This window comes from Martes martes (assembly GCF_963455335.1).
Source record: "Martes martes genome assembly, chromosome: 18".
In the NCBI taxonomy this organism is placed as follows: domain Eukaryota; kingdom Metazoa; phylum Chordata; class Mammalia; order Carnivora; family Mustelidae; genus Martes; species Martes martes.
The window spans coordinates 35,040,874-35,062,857 of NC_137906.1; the positions used below are offsets into that span (position 1 = coordinate 35,040,874).

Genomic DNA, 21,984 nt, shown 5'->3' on the forward strand with positions numbered 1-21,984 from the left:
AAAGAGAGAGAGAGAGAGAAAGAGAGAGAATACTGAGCTTTGGATGGATGCATCAAGAAGTAGCAATGTTTGTTACCTGCAGAGGTGTTACAAGAAATTTCATCTGCTGCAACGAAGACGAACTGATTTCTGGAAGAGAAGATAAAATTCACAATACTGCTCGCTCAGGGGGGGATGTGCTCTCTGCCAACTGGGTGGATGTATTCAGATGCAGGGAGGGAGGGGTGCTGCTTTCAAATGGATGTTGCAAGGAAATGTGTGGATACATCTCGGACATCGAGAGTTTAGAAAGATCATGAAACAGGCATGCGGGGACCTGGCCAGCGGAATCATGGTGATGTCGGAACAGGGGGCCATGTACACACCGTTGCACCATCATTAATACTGAGTGTTACCAGAACGTCATGCCGGGGGATGTTGCTAGGGCTAGGGTAATTCAAACTGTGCTTGCATTTTTGCGCTGAACGGAGACAACATTTAAAGAAAATACGGACAGCATGTTGGGGAAATGGGATACTAGCTACGAAAATCATAACAATCTAGACTCTATTATTGTGGTATAATATAAAAAAAATTACTTTAAAAGGAAAAGAAAAGAAATGCTGTCATTTCAGAAGAGAATGTTATATGGTATCGTGTTATGGATAATAATTTCCTCACCAAACTAGGCTGGCTGCATAGAGAAGGTACGAGCACTCCTCTACCGGAATAAATCCTGCCTTACCGAATTATTTTTAATGATGCCGTATTTAAGAGAAAATTAAAATGGAAAAATGCTATTTTACTTTGATTTAGTAAATCCGGAAAGATGATCGAACTCTCTTAAGATGTTTCCGACTGTGGCATTTGCACAGTGAAATGTGTTCTAATTCAGACGTACTGTTTATTTCTCTAGAAGTAAGAACGTCTGTGGGAGGCAGATTATAAAAATGCCCCCAATGAGATTGGCTAGCCTCTTAAATGCATCAAAAGCGGCCATGTAGAGTCTTCTGGTTCTCATTTGTTAGGTTTTACTGAGCATATGAATCATTAAGAAGCAAGATAAATGCTTTTTTTTTTTTTTTGGCTCTTAGTTTGGGCTTCTTCAAATGTTTTAATGCTTCCAAAAAAGTATCTGGTGATTGAGCACTTCTTAAAACATCTTAAGAAAGTTTTACTGTTACAAGAGGTACAGCCGGGAATATAAATAGAGCCACCATTGGAAAATTCACTAGAGTTTACCCTCCAGTTGAAAATTCTAGCCATTTCCACACCAGGGAAACCTAAACGAAATTATACATGCTCTGAGAATAGCACTCTATATGTTTCTCTTCCACATATCAAAGTCACAGCCAAGTTCACTTATTTCCTCTTTTAAAAGACTAAAAGTTAGTGTCCCCGGATGTTTGCTGTCTTTTTGCTTGGACACAGATTTTTTGAGTCCCACCAACATCTGGCTTCCAATTTCTGAGGTCTGAGGAGCAGTACAATTCATATCCCCGAGAATGAAGATGTTTGGGTGGAATATTTGTGTTGACTTGTTTACGTCTGACTTACTCAAGGGGCAGAGTTGATTGGACACCCCCATCACATGTATGCAGTTCTTGGGTGGGTCAAACCAGCACCCGGCAGGACTTCTGTCCTATAGTGTGCCCACCAAGAAGAACACGACCGTGACCACCTGGTTTATCCAGAGGGCCAGGTGCTCTGTTACAGCCGTTCTCCTATTCCGGGGCAGGCCTCATTAGCTATCCAGTTCGGACCCTATAACCCTAGAAGACTCTCCCACCTTGCATCCCACTTCTGCATTTTCCTTAAGGAACTGTCCCGCCTACTAGACATTAGGAAAACCATGAGAGGCAACCAACAGATATAAAATGATGATCGAATGAGCAGGGAAAAGCTGTAAGAATGTGACCTACAAGCACGTTTATAAAGACATTGGAGCTTTTTCTTTAATTGTACCCAAATGTTAGGAAATGTGACGGCTGTCCTTCACAGCACTCTTCCTTGGGACGTGATACACTAATTCTGAAAAATAATGCTACCCTTTCTCCATTCCCTTCTTATTCCTCTCTCTTTCTTTCTTTCTTATTTTAAATTTTTTAGAGTGTCTTTATGATTCCTGAGCAAATTTATGAACAAAGGGGGTGACTCAAAGAGTTGGCTCAGAAGACAGCCAACTATCAAGTCAAATCTACGTCAAAGCATGAAGTTATCACCAAGAGTGATATCGTAGGGGACAGGCAATGTACTGTGCAGCAGTGCCAAGGAAGAATTATTTAAAGTATCTGCAAAAAGTAGTAGCCATTTGGATGTATCACTTCTATACTGATTTTTTTTTTTTTTCTTTTAACTCCATGCAAGGAGTCCTACAACATCTAGGAAGATTTCCCTAACATTTCAGGAAACTGCCTTTCTATGGAGCACATTAATTCCATGGAGTCAACCTGTATGATCAGCCCTCCCTCCACCCCCCAACTTTGCTACCCTTTAACCAACTGATTATGAGTACAATGAACAGGAAATGCCTGCAAATAATAGCCTGGGGAGGGATGTCAGGCCAATGTGGCCCCCATGCAAGGCCAACAGAGGAATCTGGGTAGAGTTATAAGGGACAGGTTTCATGGCGATGTCTCTATTATGTTATGCCATTTTTATATACAGTCCGTTTCTCCCCACTGGACCTTTAAGACCCATGATCTATCTTAGCCCCGTGAATGGGTCATACGTGACCCTCTCTGTGGAATCATTTACCCCACATGACCAGAGAGAGGTATGATCAAAGAGATTAATGACGTCGCTGGGAGGTCACTGCTCTCCCCAAGCAAGGTCAGGACAAACTGAGTGACCACAGGAGCTGCAGATACAGTCCGGACAGTGGGCTCACCTCTCAGAGCAGAGAGGAGGCTGGCAGGGGGCCTGATCCCTTATGTCAGTCCTAGTCTGCTCTGTACTCTCCATGAAGACACAAGAACTTACACTTCAAAGCAGTTACACTTGACTTTCAGCAAAGTGGTTGTAGATGATAAAGCCTGGCCAAGTAGACCCCAGCCTTGGCTGCACTGGTAAAAACACCTGGTGCCCTTCTAAAATTCCCAGTGACCCAGGCTGCTCCTGAGATCAGTTAAAAGGGAATCTCTGCGAGTCTGTCTCGGGCACTAATCATTTCCAAAGAGCTCCAGGCGACCTTGTACAAGCCAAGGTTGAAGGCCACTTGCCTAGCTGAATGGCTCTAACGGGGCTGCTCCCTAGGGTTACAAGGAGAGGTTAAAACAATGCGAATGCCGGTGCCCTTCTCCTGTGCTCCTAGCCTAACCCGCTGGGGCATGGTAAAGAAGGAGGTGGTTTAGGAGACGCTTGGCAGTAGAATCTTCTAGCAGCTGCAGCGGAGAAGCACTGAGTTGGGCACACATGCCATGTGGAAAGGGAGCTGAATTAGAGTCTCCTGCAGCTTTTGCTTCTCTCTGCAACTTCCATTTTGCCACCCACCGTGCTGCCCTCTCAGGCAAACTCGCTGTGTGGCTGCTGAGGCTGAAACCACAAACACTATACACGGCTCAGAAACGGTCCCTTCTAGTTTCTGGAGGCCTTCTGAGAGAATGGACACTGAACCTCATTTTTGAAAGTGAAGCTGGTTTACGATAGCCGCGCTGCCATGCTCTCTTATCTGCTTCCTCCCCTGTTTCTCTTCTCTTAGCACCTGGCATGGAAAACTCAAGAGCATCTTTGCTGGGTCTTCCCATTTTCCTTCTGAGTCCATACCTAATTCTCTTTACCATTTTTTTTTCCCCAATCAGGAATTTTTCCTATTTTTGAGCCCTCTCTTGACTGCAGAATTTCTCAAACTTCCCTGAAGAGAAGACTTAGCTAGAGTGCTTGTTAAAAATCGATACATGTCTGGGTTTCAGCCCAGACTGCCTGAATCAGAACTTCCGGGAGAGAGGTCTGATCACCTGTACATTTTGGCCAGAACCCAGGCCTGGTGACTGACCAGCTCTGGGGGCCCCATTCACACCGTCCTAAGTGGCTGGTGCTCATGGACAGAATCATGGTCCTGGGTAGTTCGTACCATGGGGAAATTGGGGAACGTGGCTGAGAAATCTCCTGCAAGTTCATTCCCATTTTCATTTCAAAGCCCCAACTTTTCCCAGGAAGACTGTTTGACAGGGGTAGGCTTGGAGGGAGGAGGGAGGATTACTAATTTAAGAAAAATAATAAAATGGTTGATTACTGAGCACAAGGGAGAAGGCTACATTTGTCTGGAGTCTTTGCAACGTTGATGCCAAGGAGCCACTGGCCTGATGTCGATGGAGTATTTACCTATGACAGGTGGCTGCCAAGCCTTGTATCTATGCATTAAATGATTTAATTTTCCTGACCACCCCTCTTCCTACCCCAGTCTTCACGGAGGAGGAGGCAGAGGAACAGCAAGGAGCACACACAAACTGGTAAGTAGGGGAGATCAACCATGGTTGGGCTGGCTCAAGACCCAACTCTTATTTACTCGCTAAGATTGGGCTCAGGGGAGCCCGTGTAGGGGTAATGGGTTGGCCATGGAGGGTCATGTCTCTACAGAGGGACTTCCTGATACAATTCTGAACCTTCTATTCCTTCCAGACAAAATAATACAGTATTTGGATTCCCCTTCGAGTATGATGTTAATTGAGGCTTGAGAGAGATAATTATATTCTGCTTTAACAACTTGGGATGTGGAATGGCATGGGCCATGGTCTTTCTCTCTCTTTTCATTCTATTACCAGACTTCATTATGTTTTACGACGGTTTTCATAGACCAGCCATCTAGACTCTGCATTTGACTCAGCTGGTGGTGCATTTAAATTAGTCCTGTGACCTGCCATGTCATCCTCACATCCCACTTTTCTTCTTAGGCTGAATCTCATCTCTCTGCAATTTTCCTTCTTCTAAAAATTACCCACCGCTGAATTCCAAGAGACAAATGAAAAGAGTAGCCAGCCAGTATTGCTGGAGGGAATGAGGGAAACTGGCTATCGAGACAGAGTAAAACCTGCGGTACAGGCGGGGGCCGAGGGAGGACAGACGGGGAATGTTCTCCCATCGGAGAACACCAGTTTTAAGTTTCACTGTTAAATATTCTGGTGGCTTCTCATTCTGTGGCCTCTTAACTCTCTTATGTCACTATTGCTACACGAAACTCAGGGTGGATATCACTGATGGCAAGTTTCTTCTTGGGTCCAATGCTATGAGTACTGAAGCTAGCACACACGTGTGCACACACACACACACACACACACACACACCCCGACATGTGATTAACTGCTACACCCCCCCTCCCCCGCCCAAGGCTAGCTAGTAAAAAATCCCTAGAGCCTTAGAAGTCGCTCTTCTGGTCTGGCAGGTGGCAGTCAAGATGCCCCACAATGACAGTGGCACAAAATCAAATTAATCCTATCTGTAGATTCTGGGGGTACCTGTCCGTTATAAGGCAGAGTTTCTCAACCATGACTGCCTGTTACAAATCAGCTACTATGTATGTGTATATACATATATATACCTATACATATATATACCTATATATTTACATATATACATATGTACATACATATATATACATATATATCTATATATTTACGTGAAATACTAAAGACCAAGTCCATTTCTCAGTCTTTTAAGTCTTAACCTTCCAGAGTGGTTCCCAGGCCTGGGTATTCCCAAGAAACCACTTTTGGTGGTCCTAACGCATCAGCCAACACCGAGAACTCACATTTGACTGTGCGAGTATTTCTTTGAACTCACATGCCCTGGCTCTGCAGGAAAAAGAGCTGTGTCCTCTGGTTTTTCAATTAAACTGCACTAGTGTGGACTGCCACGGTTTTTAATGATCAATATTTTAATTTTTGAAAATTGCCTTACATTAATGATATATATTATTTAATATATTACTTATACTTATTAATTTTTTACAACTGTGTTTTCCAGGATGCTTCCCTTTAGACACGGGGGAATAGGGTGGAAATGCACACTCATCGGGGAATCTCGCCGGTATGTGTTAAGAAGTTGCTGGAAGGGTACTAGGGAATCCCACCATGAATGTTTTCTGAATAGTTCAACGTACATGCAGAAATAGGTGCTTCTATTACAATTGTTCTTGCTGGCTTTACTAAATAGTTTAGTCGTCTTGTTCATTCAATCCTCAGATGGTCTGCTACCCCACAGGGACAGCACGTTGTGCTCCTGCCCTTTAAATCACTGTGGAACGTCTATCCTGGGCTTGGCTGCCTGGAAGCTCATGACCTAACTTATATTTCAGTTTTACTGCCGAGAAAGCGGAACTTATTTACTTGGGATCAGTATTTTCATTCTCCCCCCCTTACCACTCAGCTCTAAAAACTCAAGAATTATAAAAAGCCCATTCAAATTCATATTTCCTCCCGCCCTGTGGTTATTTTTTTTTTAAAGGATTTTATTTACTTATTGGACAGAGAGAGACACAGCGAGAGAGAGCGCACAAGCAAGGGGAGTGGGAGAGGGAGAAGCAGGCTTTCCGCCAAGCAGGGAGCCCGATGCGGGGCTCGATCCCAGGACCCCGGGATCATGACCTGAGCTGAAGGCAGACGCCTAACAACTGAGCCACCCAGGTGCCCCTCTATTTCTATTTTAGTTTTGAATTAGGTGTACTTCGAGAGGCTGTGGCAAACTATAGCATGAGATGGGGTATAAACAAAGAAACCAGCAAGCAAATGAGCTATAGAATCCTCTGAAAGAAACTATAGAAATGCTCTCCTGATCCTTTTTGTCTTACATCCTTTAGTATATTTCATTTCATTTCACTTAGCTTCAGTTGCTATTCCTAACATTGTGTATATTTTTAAAAAAACAATTATGTTTAACTGGGAAAGGAGAGAAGTGCTCTGAATCTATCCCTGATTTGAATATTCGGATATTTCTATCCAAAACTTCTGGGTTTCAGAAATTCAAGCCCAAGTGCATCTCCAGTCCCTGGAGGACTTGAGAGCAGTCCACTTCTGTAATCTTCGTTTTTCCCAACTTGAACAAGCTCCACGGCTCTACTTTTTTTTCTCAGCTAAAAACAGAACTAATGGTGAGCCTGGGAGGCCTGCCCTGTCGCCTTCCTGGGCCTCAGTTTCTTCATCTGGAAAATGGGAACAAACATATCATAGGGTCCCCTAGATTTTTTTTTTTAAGATTTTATTTATTTACTTGACAGACAGAGATCACAAGTAGGCAGAGAGGCAGGCGGGGGGGGGGGGGAAGCAGGCTCCCTGCTGAGCAGAGAGCCCTATGTGGGGCTTGATCCCAGGACCCTGGGATCATGACCTGAGCTAAAGGCAGAGGCTTTAACCCACTGAGCCACCCAGGCACACCTTCTTTTTGCAACCTGATGAGAACATGAATATGAAAGGACTTTATCTGGGGGGAAATTGCCATTTTTTTTTTTTGGCTGTGTGTACTCATGAAGGACAGTCATCTTCTCTCCCCCAGAGGGAGAAGGCATTTGTGTTTTTAAGTGCTGGACTTCCAGGGTTTTAGGCCAAGAGGGGGAGAGTCAAGAGCCTTTTTGAGGTTACAAGTCCTATCAGAGAGAGGCGGGGCCTCCTGGGAGACAAAATCCCACCTCAGGTTTGGTTGGGCAGAGTGAAGACGGGGACAGAGGAGCCCCTCATGAGAATGAGTTTCTGATGCAGTTAGAAATGGGTCTGGCCCGTCGTAGGAACAGCTACTTGTTATCTCTTCGGGAAGCAGCTCCTGTACAGGGGAAAGGAATCCCAGGTTTGTGGAGGCCCACGGGGGATTGGGCTGGGGTGGGGACCACGGGGTGTCCAGGCTGAGGCTCTGGAGGCTACAGAGGCCACACTGAGGGGGTCTGTGCCCATCTATGCGTTACAGGCAAAACAAAGTTAGTGTGATGGTGGAAAGGTCCAGAACCTTACAGATCCCCGGGGGATTCCTATAACCCACGACCACCCCAGGCATTGGATTTCTCGCCAGTGGCCTTGGGAAGACGGCAACACAGGCAGATTTGGTTGAACATTTTGAAAAGTAATTCTCTGCAGAGCAACTGGTTGTACAGAAATCTACAGCCGTGGAGGTACAGGGGCTGGGTTTGTGAGGGGAGGAGCTCCCCCACTGACAGGAAAGGTAGACTGTTTGACCTCATGATTCCCAGTTGCTTCTTCCTTCAGAAATTTTTTTTCCCCCAAACTATTTTTCTTTCAGTTTTACTGAGGTAAGTTCCACAAATAAAAACTGAACACAACTGGGTCGAACAATGTGCTTTTTTGGAGCTGTATAAAGTGATGACTTGATACACAAATACATTGTGAAATGATCACCACAATCAAGGTAATTAACATATCCATCACTTCATACAGTCACCTTCCTTTGCGGGTGGTGAGCATGCGTACGTTCTACTCTCAGCAAATTTCAAGTCTCCCTCCTTTAAAACTTCTAGAACAGAAGTCAACATTCCAATATAAAACAAAACAAAAACCCATCTATGGCCAAAAACTGATTCTAAGCCAGAAAACCTGCTTCCACAGGAACAAAACAAAATATGCCTGCAGTTTAGTGATGTTGATAATAGTAACAGTAACAGTAATATTATCCTGAGTGTCATGTAGTGTATGGCTACTCAAGGAGCTTTCTGCTCATGAACACCACTAATTCAGTAACAACCCAATGAGCCCCACTTTAAAGATGAGGTAGTTGGGGATCAAACAGGTCAGTTAGCCTGCCTGTATTATCTCTGTAGTAAGTTAATTTTGCCTAAATCTAAGTCTCTGATCATATTCTATAGATGAACAACAAATATTTGTTGCTGCATCAAAGTACGGAGAGTGATCGTAAAAGACTTTGCCTCACATCTGGACCAGAGCAATGACAGGCTGTGGGCAGCTGAGCGAGACACAGCTCCCCAGAAATGTTAGTGTTATGGGGGTCCTAGAGGTTGCCCAGTCTAAACGCGACACCTACTTTCAGGTGGATTAAATTGTATTTGCTTCCTCTTGCCTGTATACCGTCAGAGCTTTCAAATAATACCATATGCTTGAAAATATCTGTCAATCAACAGCTGAGTTAGAGAACCCCATGAATGTTCACCACCTTCTTTAATTACGAAGTAGTGTTCAGTTTCCTCTCCTTCCGACTATAATTGGTATCATTGTCTTCACTTAGCAGACGAAGAAACTGAGGCTCAGGGAAGCTGAAACAAACCTGATGGGACTATTCCAGATTATGTGTTACATTCGTGTGAGTTTGTTATGCGATCAATGAGAAAATGTTAGCATGAAATCACCCTCATTACACCTTGGTCTTTGGGAGAAAGAAAACGATTGATGGTGGCCCTAGATGATCCGAGGGGGGAATGTTCCCATAAGATGGATTACGAGGGCCCCGCAACTATTGGAGGTTCTTACTTTCTCACTGAGGAAGGGAAAGTAGAGAGAGGCTTAGAAACCAACAATTTGCTACGACAGATTCTCCTACACCCTGCCAGGTTTGTGGAGTGTCAACATTATTTACTGAATATTGGGGTGGGATTGAATCTTGCCCTCCATGGTGGTGCTTCTCAGATGTCATATGCACCGCCCAGGGGTCTCGAAGGCGTAGATTTGATACAACAGGACTGGGGTGGGCTTGAGAATCTGAATTGCTTACAAGCTCCCGGGGAGGTCAACACAGGTGGTCTGGGAACCGTGCTCTGCAGAGCAAGGCTCTCAGAACCCTCACAATGGACCACCCCAATCTTGAAATTTCAGAACAGACTTAGGCAACCACTCTTTCCCTGTCCTTTGTTCTAAGTTTGAGATGGAGAAATTGAAGAAAATAATCCAAAGAATAGAAGAGAAATGGTCCACCATTCTGGGAAAGCTGTGGGGCTGACCGTGTCCAGGACACAGGTTTAACCTGCCCCCACGCCCACTCCCTGAGCTCACTGTCCACTAGCTCGAGGTAGTCTGCACACCCTCTATGCAGAAATGGGGAGGAAAATAAGCCCCTTGTCATCTTTGAATGCGGTCTAAAGTTTCAAATGACAAAAGGGGACCACGAACGGAGTCGGGGACTGACGGGATGATTGAAGCATCCAACAGTCATGGTCTTCTTTGTGAAGGGATTCCACGCTGTGAGCGCGGTGGGAAGCGCTGATCTAGATTACCAGATGCTGGGTGTATTTCTATAAGCTCAGGGCCAAGGCATTTCCATTTTAGGATAATTAAGGGGAAGGGTGTTTAGCTTTGATTATGTCTCATCCCCCCACAATCTATTGATCTGGTGGAACACTCACATATCCTAATGTGGCACGAATCAGCCCAGGAAAAATGACAAAATTCATGAGTTAGTTCCTCCTTACAGAGGTTCCCTCAACCTTTTGCGTCCAAACTATCGTCCAGTTCCTGAAAGTGGTCCCTACTCTAAGTGTTTGTGTGTGTGTGTGTGTGTGTGTGTGTGAATTTAATATGAAATACACTACGGTTTTGAGGAGAATTTAATTCCAGGGGAATCAATCACTGTGATTCATGCCAGGGAGGAACTCATGAGAAGTCATTTGTTTCTGTCTAGTGACTGTCCATAGGCACGTACCGCATATAGACATAGAAATAACATAGAGGACGCCTTTAAACAGAAATCGGTTCTACTGGGAAAGAATGTCAACTCCTCCTCTATTAACTTAGAAGTAAATACTGGAAAATTTTAGTGAAAAGTTACCTCTCACCCCAAAAGTACAATGACTTAAAAAAAAAAAAAGGCAGAGAAGGGGGGCATCTTCAATATAGGTCATAGTCCCACACTAAGATCGTATTGTGTGTCTGTCCCCTTCTCCTTGACGGGATGCTGCCGTCCAGGGGGGAGCTCTGCATATGCCGTGTAAATGGTCCCTCCAGGGGCCTCCATCTGCTCCTTCTCATCGGAGGCCTCTGACCTGCCTCTAGAAAGCATCAGGTTTTCTCACCTGCCTCGAAACCCTTCACAGCTGAAGGACCCTAATGGTGCTACTTAAAGGATGGGTTTCATTTGCTTCTTTGTGACCTATCAAGTCAATGATCTGCAGCCCGAGAAGTGTGTAATTAGGCCATGACATGACCAAAGGACTTGTTACATCTTGTCTCGTCACTGGCAAAAGTGTCTACCCGCATGGCTGTGACAGCTATGGTCTACTGGGTTTGGAATTTCCTTTAATGTCTCCCCAACTCCTTGTTGGTCCAGTCTGTTGACTATTACAGTCTTGGTTCCCTTTTTTAACGGCTTCAATTACATACATGTTCATCCAATAGCACATAAGAGTTGTTAGGAAGCCGTTATAGATTATGGACCAAAGGCAATTAGTTCTCAAAACCAAAATTTGAGCAGTTTTTCTTTATGTGTGTGTGTGTGTGTGTGGCACATGTCTGTAAATTAAAAATAAGAGAAATTCAGGAAATCTACCAGTAACAGCCATGTTTCTTTTTGGCATTGGGAGCTTTGTGTCCATAAATAAACACGAGTTTCAAAAAATCATATCGATGCAACCATCAAGAACTGAACATCCTCTCTTTCACAATTTCAGAACCATCTCAATTGTTACCAAATATAATCATTGTCGATCTGCATAGTAGGTTGGCAGAAAACATAATTATCTTTTTTTTGGTGAATGCCAATTGGGAACTATTTGATCCATAGGGACAATAGATAAATTACCGTGGGGTTTGAGAGCAGGAAATTCGAGTCTCTTTTTCATTACTAAGTCATGTCTTAGCTAGGACTACTTGAGGCTGCAAACATGCCTTGACCGGACTTCGTTAACAATAGCAGAAGAAGGCAGAGACAGCGCAGGACCTGGACTGATGGAAACTGGGTTCCAAGTGCCATCATCGGACGTCCCAGAGCACATGGAGAATCCACCTGGAAGGAGCACACATGTCCTGCTTCTTTCTGGGACAGTCCAGTAGAAGCCTGTTGTCCCGGACTCGTCAATAACAACAGCATGTCCCTTCTCTGTCTCGAGTGTCACATTCTGGATAATCACTTCTAGGGTCACCCTAACGACCCTGCTTATCTCATCAGGTTGTTCCGGGTTCTACATGGTACCTGACACACAGGGACACTACCAAAAAAAAGTGACTTCAAAATAGAAATCTACATGGTCAAAAGGAAAAAAAAACAAAAGCGGCAGGGAAGGTACTAGAAGACTGCTTACTTCCAGGGAAGCTGACACATCAAAATCGGAACACCAGAGAAAGGATAGATCGGCAGGCTGACGTAGCCTCTCCCCCGGAGTAACTTTGTCCTTAACAAACAGAAACAAAGCAAAACAAAACAAACTACCCCTGCAACTCCCTGCCTTAAAAAGAATTCGATTCGCATATACGACTACCTACCAAGTTTTTAAAGACTTGTCCACACCGTACCCAGCTGAGCAGATCTGGTCACTGTTCTTCCTAAACTCTTTGAGTGCCTCTAGAATCCGTTAAGGATATAACAGATTCAAACCCCTGAATTTCAGAGATTCAGGCGCAACATCCACTGTCCAGCGCCGGTGCGACGGACAGCTCAACGGCACGGCGTCTGCGGGGCGGTTAGCACAGTGCGCAACGCGGCTGGTGGGACTGTGCGGACCATGGTTGTGTTACCATCGTCATAGACGACAACCTGAGTCCAAGACTGCTCACCTCCTACAGCACACTTCAGGAAGTCTTAGTAAAATCCTGCGAATACTCAAGTCCTCTACTTCTATCTCGTGAACATGGCGACGGGAGTACTGTCCTCTATACTGCGGGTTTTACTGAAGAAATTTGTTTTCACCTGGTGTGTGTGCCTTGTGATGGGAAACTCGCAGGCAATATAGGTTTCTTTCTAGTTACCCTAAAGCTGCCTGGAATAATTAGCTTCGGCCTCTCCTCCTGAGGGGAGCCTGACTCACAGAACACAACTCCCAAATGAATCAATTAAGAAAGTGAACTTTAAACCAAAAAGAACAAGAATATAAATAAAAATAAGAATACACTACATATTTTTATATCTATCTATAAATATAAATATATAAATATATATGTTATATATATACATATATATGTATATATATTTTTTCTTTTTCCTCCAACCTGGTGTTCTAATTTAAAAAGCTGGACGTGCTTTCCTAGGCACTGGGGTATATGATGTAAACAAAGGCGTTAATGACTCATTTCTGCTACATTTCCATTACAAGTTGACAGAGTGTGTTTTCTTATATTGCAGAACCTGGGAGAACTCATCAGGGCATGTGAAAATAGTAGAAAAGGTTAAGAGCTGAAACCAGGAACCACCTTAAGAAGGCTGTGTCCACAAAGGTCCAGAGACATAACTGAGGCTTCCTGCTGTGATTTGACTCCAGAGAATCGGAATCCAAACCAACCACCTTCTGACCCTGGATCTTTGTCTCAGCTGGGAGATGCCACGCATGGGACAGAGACACTTCTGTCTGCTCTGAGCCTCGGTGAACCGAGCCCTCAGCTCCTTATTCATCCGAGAACTACCACCGTCTTGGCCTCTCCCCTGACCGAGGCTTAGAATGCACTCACTCTATTTTTCACTGGTGGATTTGTCAGAGAAAATAACTGAAAATGTAAATGAAAGATAATAGGGAAGCTATGACCCCGTTGCCAGCTTTTGTTTTGCCAACTAGGAACACTAAAAGCAAAATTGAATGAAAAAAGAAAAAACAACAACAACAGGCGCCTGGGTGGCTCAGTCCTTTAAGCATCAGATGCTTGCTCTCAGGTCTTGAGCTCAGGGTTGTGAGTTCAAGCCCTGAGTTGGGCTCCAAGCCCAGCATGGAGCCTACTTTAAAAAAAAAAAAGAAAAAAGAAAGAAACCAAAACAAGGCTACCATTCACTGTCATCACTTCCTCAAAGAAAAGCACTTTTCATGGCTTCTGAGAAAAAAGCCTGGCTAAAGCATGAGGGCTCCCAAGACCAGGGAGCTCAAAACTTGCTCACATCACGTGGCCAGGTCCTTCTCCTGTCCCAGCGACCCCGTAAATAGGTCATCAGAAGGAGTCACCAGGTCTCGAACGGGCCTTGGGAGACAGGGCTTTAACCAAAGCCCCAGGGTGCTATCTCCAAGATCTCGCCCAGCACACATCACGAAGAATGAGCGCTGATTCTTAACCCAAAAACAGTTTCAACCCTGTTGAACCTGGTTCAGACAGCAGGGCTGGGGGGACACGGATACTTCCCTCCTCTGCTTTGCACTGTCTACCCGCATTAAGGGATCTGCATGATCCACAGAAGCAGTTTTCTGTATTCTACGTCACAGCCAGAAAAAGTAAAATTTTTAAGTTCCTGAAGTACAACAGTACTTTTTAAATTAACCTTTCTACCAAAAAAAAATCCCCCAAAATCAAAAACCAAAAAACAAACCCAAAAAGCAAAAAAATAAAAACAAAAACAAAACAAAATTAAAAAAAAAACAACAACACAAAAAACCCTTCCAATGGTAACTTAAATGTTCCATTCAGGATGTTCGTGTGCTTTATAAACTGACAAGCCCTTCATCTTTAGTCTGTATCATTTGATAAGGACTCCAAACAACATGCTACATCATTTTAAATGTAATTACTAGCCTTCTTTTAATGATGGCATTTCTCTTTTAATCTGAATCCAGAAACTAAAGAGTCTTAAAATAGATAGGGAGTCCCTGCATTACATGGAAATCAACACAAATTCTTTTACTTTTTCAGTTTGGATCCAACTAAGGTTTTATGTAAACAACTTCGTTCTATATTCTTTAGTTCTAGATCCTACACTTATGATAAAATGTGATGAGAAGGCAGAGAAATGTTTCTCCCCTCCTTCCTTCCCACCTTCCTCCCTCCCTCCCTCCCTCTTTCCTCTTTCTCTTTGTTCTTTTGCTCTCTCTTCCCATTCATCCTCCCACACATCCATCTGTCCATTCACCCCTCTATGTACGGACATACGTATGTTTTTATCTCAGTCACCTTTATACATTAAAATTGGAGTAGACCAAATTCTCCATGACCTCAGACACATGCCTCCCGACTTTTAAAAAAGAACTGCTCATCTATTTGTCTCCGAAATAGAAACTTTTTTTCATGGGTTATGACTATCACATTTAAAAAAATGTTCTAGCGTGGGGCTTATGACTCCCTGAATTTGGTAAGTCCTGACCTCCGTGTAATAAGATTTACCTAGAGACCCTTATGAGTCCTTTGTGAGGACCTGAGGCACAGGGGGGTGTGTGTGTGTGCATGCTTCTCTTAGCATATGTGTATGTATACACAGACACACAACATACACACACATATATACGAGTATGTCTATATATTCTAAACACAGAGAACAAGGTAATTGATACTAGGGCATTTTCCTTGAGTTTCTATTAAGTTGAGCTATGAAATTGCCAATATCCTACCATTTTGTCAAAAAATAGCAATGTTATGTGATATAGTCTAATACTACGTTTCCAATGAAATGTGAAGTTCTCAAAAAACAAATGAACAAAAAAGGTAGAAAATAAAACAAATAAACAAAACCTTGTTGCTTGTCGTCTCTTTTGCTCAGTCTAGGGGCACCTGTGCAGCCTGTCTGTCCAAAGCTCCTGATGGTGGGGGGTCTTGAAAGGAAATGCATGTCTCATGTGAAAGAGGAAATGGCCCCTGGGAGCCGTCAGCACAACAGGATCATTATGAAACTGCCGAGTGAACCACCCGGTATTACTTTCTTCTCTAGCTGCTGGAATCTGGTTCCCCTCTGCCCTAACGTGGGGGACATTCTCATGCACTGGTTGTTAGGAGATGTTAGAAGGTTCAGCAAGCAGGACAAGCATGACAAATGTCTGCCTTTCTGGAGAGAGAACATTTTCATCAAAGCTGGATACACATCATACACACACCCCCCAAATATTTGTGGCACAAGTCACTGAACAGGGAATATCCCCTCCCGCCCCACCTCCTGGTTCGGCTGCTCACAGATGCATCCACAACCAAGTCATAAAACACAACGAAACCAAGAGCCAATCCATAAAGAGAAGGCTGCCCCAGGCTTAATTCAAGCAAGCCATTCACCGAGCTAATGTGATGGTGGACCTGTCGAATCCAGAACGCATCACGGACACATCAGCAACACCAAGTGCATGCAATGACCAGATGACCGTCGGCCCCACTGCCATGCTTTGATCGGTTCAAGCTCAGAAAACAATCCCCTCGGAGAGTCTGGACCTTGGTTTTCCCTCAGTCAAAGTGAGGTTAAAAATGAAGATTTGGTGAAGTCAAGTGCTTACCACACATTTCCTAAATGCCAAGGAGAGATGTTTGCCTATTCTCATTAAATCTGTCAGGGAAACTATCAAATTACCTAGCCCGGGCAGGTTTCTTGCTTTTGGGGAAATCTCTGCCCACACCAGATGGTCTTCTTTCTGGAGGTCAGCATTCAGCAACTCTCAGGGTGCTCCCAGATAATCAGCATGTGATCATTTAACCAAGAAGATGATGGGGAGGGAGTTGCAAGGTGTCCATCAAGGACCTTCTGGACAGCCCTGAGGTTACTGGAGTTCGATATTTTCCAAAGGTCCCTGAATCTTTAATTTGATTAGGACTTAATTTGTGCTGATAAAAGGTAAAATTCTATCAACTGGGGACACCAAGCTTCTCTTGCTTTCTACCTTCCTGAAGAGCAAATCTCACGGCTGCAAGTGAAGTTAGTGGCTGTTTCTCTTTTCATCCTGTTGATAACCAGCGAGCGTTACCAAAATGCTCTCAATTCCTGCCGATTTTGTTTCCTGTTCTGAAGGAGCTTCTTTGGGTTAAGAAGTTTTTTTTCTCTTTGTCATCCTGCTTGTCTTCTAGATGAGAAGAACCCAGAATCTATCATGGCTGATACTAAGCTGGGATCATGTAAAAATAAATTATTGCACAACTGCCCCGAGATAAAGTCTAGAAACTTGGCATCTTTCATCCAGATTCAAAAGCTATTCTGGTAATTTCACGTTCTCCCCAAATATGTGTCTTCTACCAAAGGGACGGGGCCTTCCTTCCCATCACCTGCTTACTGGAATATAAGGAAGGACCACCATGTCATAAATATGCTTTATAAATTGAACCAGAAATATCATTTTAAAGATTGTTTTCTGGTAATTTGCCTATTACTGCATTTACCTCAGTGCAATAATCCCATATGTGGCGAGTATCTTGCTTCTAATCAAATTAAAGAGGGCTGGTAATCAATTTCCACAGCAACCAAGAAGACCCAACGTACAAATTTCTTTCATAAACAGCAAGAGGCCAATTACATGGACAAGAGTATATTTACTTGGTTTCTTCCACGGAAACGATTACACTAATGTGGGAATTGTAGACTCATTCGAGATTTGCCAAGCCAAGAAGGAGGGCAATTTTCGGTAGGACACACTGCCAATGAGAAGTCTCAATAATGTTAAAATAACAGAGTCTATACACATATTTGCACAGGGTGACCCCCAATGCAGCAACACTTTAACTTAATTTTCAAATAAATGCCAACGGAGATGGCCAGATTCTCAAGTAATTCTATTTAAGAATACTATTAAATATTGTTTATTTTTTAAAAGTATCTAGATGGGTCTTATTGAAGAAAGCCATTTACATTATATCTTTATAATTAACCTTTTTCCAACTTGGGGGAAGGTGCGTTTATGCTGAGAAGCAAGATAAAAATCCAAAGAAATAAATCTGTTTAAGATTCTTATAATTATACAGCAGGCTAAAGTCACCATGATTATAATTATATACAAAGTGGGTGTTTGAGAATTTAGCATCTAGAGATATTTTCATAAAAATAATTAAGGGTTGTAGATGAGCCACATTACAATTGATACTTTGCGAATCTTCAGTGTGTAGAGTTTAATAGCATTAGGACTTCTCATTTGTAGAATGAGCTCTAGGATTTCAAGATTGCCATCAGTTTTATGAACTTCATTGACCCTCTCTCGTTTCCTAATCCAGTGTCAAAGTGTACTGAAGACAGGAACGTACATAAAAACATATTTTGCGTCTTGGCAAGAGGGATGCGGGGTAAGTGGATAATTTATGTATTTAGAACCGCATCTTAACAAGTGTTTGGATTTCTCTGGAGGCTCCGTCCAGCCTCGAGAACTCGTTAGGGCTGTTTATAAGGAAACGGTAATACTATCTACATGCAACCAGATAGCAGATCTCACTTCTATCTCGCCCAAGAGCCACTGCAAACAAGTGTATGCATGGGGTTTTCCAAGTGCCGTTTTTTGGGGGTTCAGTTGTTGATGTTGCTTTCTTCTACCTCGGGAGAAATCTGCAGCTACGTCGAGCTAACGACACATCTCGTGGGAAATGGAATGGAGCCGCAGAGAAAGCACACCGCAGCAAACCGGGAGAGGATCTAAGTCACAACAGGCCAGGGAGGAAGGAGCACCAGTGGCTGCTGACACTTCCGACTCAGGGGTCAAGTACATCGCCTGCTTACCTGTCTGACCCAGCATGCCTCAGCCACACATGCAAATCGTTACCGTCACTGTTTTACCCATGAGACGTATTTTTAAATTAAAAGAGTCATTACCAAAAATAAGCACCCTCAATGACATTTGTACATGCAGAGCCTCTGAACATTCACATTTATGTCCTCAAAAAACAGAGCCAACGGGTTGCATTCAAATATGGAAACGCACATTTTTTTTTTTTTGCCTTTTTTTCTCCCCCCTCAGGCACCTACACGAAAATAGCTGTGGCTTTGCCATTTCAGAAACCAAGTCATCTGTCAAGCCTGGGCAAGGGGTAACGGAGCTCCTCCCCACCCCCTGGCCCCCAACCCCACCGTCCAATCTGACTTCTGCATTTCTTAGGTCCTCTCTGTCCCCCTTCCACTGCCGGTCTTAACATGTGGTGCGCGTTACAAATACACCTGGTTTATCTTAGTAGGTTTGGACACAGGGCCCTGCCGGATAGAGTGAACCTCCTTAGGAACGCCAGGTACATCTCCCCCGTTCCTTCATGTTGGATCAAAAAAAAAAAAAAAGAGGTAACAGAGGGAATGCTTTACTGGGTGTGGAGAAAAAGAAAAGAAAAAAAAAAAAACAAGGGAAGTGGGTGACTGAAGTGGAGGAAAACCTGCCGGCTCATCTTCTGGTGCTCTTTCTAGGAGCTAGAGACCATGGCTGCTGCTTACACAGAAGACCGTGGGAAGGCTGTGCGGGGACAGTTCGTGTGTGCATGCAAGGTACGCTGTCGCAGGGATTGAGAGAGATCGGAAAAGCAACTACACGGGCACAAAACACAGCATTTCGGGTCTTAGCAGAGAGGGCGAGAGTTTAGGATGGTCTAGGCTTGATGGTTCATTCTGTCTCTACGTGGCACTGTTCACCTCTACCCTGGGCCCTGATTTGGGGGTGCTGCCTCCCCAGCAGTCATGCATGCGCACCAGAACCAGACGAGAATCTTGTTTCCCACCAGCTAAGTTCATTTCCAGGTAGTTGTCAAGCGGGAGGAGGGAGACTCTTACCTGTCACTGTAGGCAGCGGCAGTGGCGGGGGTCGGCTGGGCGTAGCGGTATGCAGCATAACCACCCTAAAACGCAAGGAGAAATCCGACTCAGGAGGGCAGACGAGGCCAACTCAGGGGCGCCCAACCGTGAGGCCGCACCAGAACAGCAGTAACCCACATCTACCAGTCTAACGTGGAGGTTAATGAAAGCTTAGTACCAAAGCAGAAGTACCAAACACACTGGAGAGACAGGGGCTTGGATACCAACCCCAGCTGGATGTTAAAGGTTAGCGGTTGTAAGCGTTTCCCAAAGGAGGAACCCAGATACCCTTCTAAAGAGATGTGCCTAGACGGTTAATGGTGACCGTGTTGGGGTGGGGAGGGTTACGGGGGATTCTCTAAACACTCTGTATACTTTGCTGAACTTTCCAGATTTTCAAAAACGATTATGCTTTGCCTTTCCTTGTTAGCCACTAACTTACATCTTATTCAAACTCTCCTCGATGACTTCCTTAAAAATCCAACATAGGTTGAGCTAATGCCCTCCTGTCTTACATTGATATTTCTTAAAAAAAAAAAAAAAAAAAAGATAACGCTTTGATGGAAGGTTTATTAGTCATCTCTCGCCTATGTAGCTATTCAACCCCTGAGCAATTAAAGAAGGCTGTGTTTAGCTTTCTAAGTGTTGCATAATTATTTAAAAAAATGGAATGGTGAACACTTGTTAAAAATTCTGTCTTTTCCGCTAAAGATATCACACTGGTGCAGATAGGGAATTTGTCTGGTGCAGAAAATATGATAAAGCTTTCCAATTTGTAAATAAAATCATTAAGAGAGGGGTAAAAAAAAAAAACCCTGAAAAAAATAATTAACATTTAGTTCCATGTACCAGTTCCTGCAATTGTTCAATTAAGCAGAGGACGAGCAAATGGTCATATTCGAAAGGAATTGTGTTCAGCGGAGCATTGATGATCAAACTGTGAAAATAACCGAGCTTCTTGTTCAGCAGACCACAGCGATCCATCAACCACTGTCGAATGCTCTCAGCACAATTAACAAACAGGATCCAGTCTCTACCCATAACACAGGGAAGGGCTTGGGTTCTAATTAGAATTCACCGTCCCACAATCCTCTGAGGGAACAGTTCTCACCCTTACCATACAGGGGCAACTCTGAACAGACTGATGGGTTCGAGGACCCCCCCGCCCAACAGCCAAGCTACTCCTGTGTCAGAGGGGATCGAACAACAAAATCAGGGGTGAGGGGTACGTTACGCTTAGCTTCGTGCCTAGGGGACAGCCCAGTGTTAAAACAAGGACATGGATGCCGTGAAGAACAGCTTTTGAAACGTGGACGTCATCTCAGTAATTCATTTCTTCCCTCTTCTAACTTTCGGAATAGATCTGCCACGACTTACAAAGTGATTCAAAAAATCTAGTTTGTCCTTAAAGAAATTTGCCCTTTGGATCAGCCCTGGAGGCACAATCCAAGACACCCAATCAGTAATCATTTGGAGGCAGTATTAAAAAAGAAAGAAAAAAAGTCTCCCTTGAAAAACAATGTGGAAGTTAAAAACAACAACAACAACAACAAAAAAAGGAGGTCTTAGCCAGACATCACCTGATGCTCCAAACACCATGTTCTCTAATTAGGAATGGGGAAACTCGTTAAGTGTGCTGAAGAGTGGTAAAACCAGAGCGGTTGTCACACCAGCCCCAAGCTCAAGATACAGAATGATGGGCTGAGGGGAGACTAGGTCACCAGATTTCCGGAGTCATTCTTCTTATCTGCTTGTCCATTTTCTAGGCTTTCATGACGCGTCCCAACAGACACAGGTGTGCAGGTGTGTGTGTTAAACCGTGAGGTGGGGAGGGAGGTGCTAACTGCCACCAGCCGAAAGCTTGGATGGAAAAAAATTGTGTGTGAGGGACTGTGTGTGTGTGTGTGTGTGTGTGTGTGTGTGTGTGTGTGTGAGGGACTGTGTGTGTGGGGCGGGCTGTGTGTGTGTGTGTGTGTGTGTGTGTGTGTGTGTGAGGGACTGTGTGTGGGGGGCGGGCTGTGTGTGTGTGTGTGTGTGTGTGTGTGTGCGCGCGTGTGCGCGCGCGCATGTTCTCTTCCAGAGTAGAAAGCAAAAGCCACTGCAAAGGTATTTGCATCAAGGGCCATGTAAATCAGCCATGATTTGGTGACTGTGAATTTGGTCCCAGCAAAGATTTCTGGCAACACCCCCCGCTTGCGCACCCTCTACGTTTGAACTCTGTATGGGTCCGCAACTTCCACGATTGTTTCCATCAGGGAAAGTGGTTAGCCAGTGTGATAAGTGGAAAGAACGGCTGTCATGCAAACAGCAGATGAGGCAAATGAACCTCACTGACCACCAGTTGGTATTTACTGTATGAGCCGAAAATGATGTGCGTGCAACTGGGATTCCTCTGCCCGTGTGCAGATGTGCTTGACCTATGGCGCCTTGGGAAGAACCCATTGTCTCCATTATTTTCACGAGACCTGCCCATTTAAAATAAGTGTGTATTTCTACGTG

General features: G+C 44.1%; 1 protein-coding gene across 16 annotated transcripts in view; it reads right to left on the reverse strand.

Moving 5' to 3' along the window:
- Positions 1-21,984, reverse strand: part of RBFOX1 (RNA binding fox-1 homolog 1) — an 861,682-nt gene that overhangs the window by 15,969 nt on the left and 823,729 nt on the right. For 9 of the 16 annotated variants that reach the window (XM_080830150.1, XM_080830148.1, XM_080830140.1 and 6 more), the window contains one exon: positions 19,465-19,529. In XM_080830150.1, the coding sequence (XP_080686276.1) occupies positions 19,465-19,529 (65 nt within the window). Of the gene's footprint in view, positions 1-76; positions 130-19,464; positions 19,530-21,984 lie in introns of all 16 variants that reach the window. The other 7 variants (XM_080830139.1, XM_080830147.1, XM_080830141.1 and 4 more) reach the window with 1 other exon arrangement.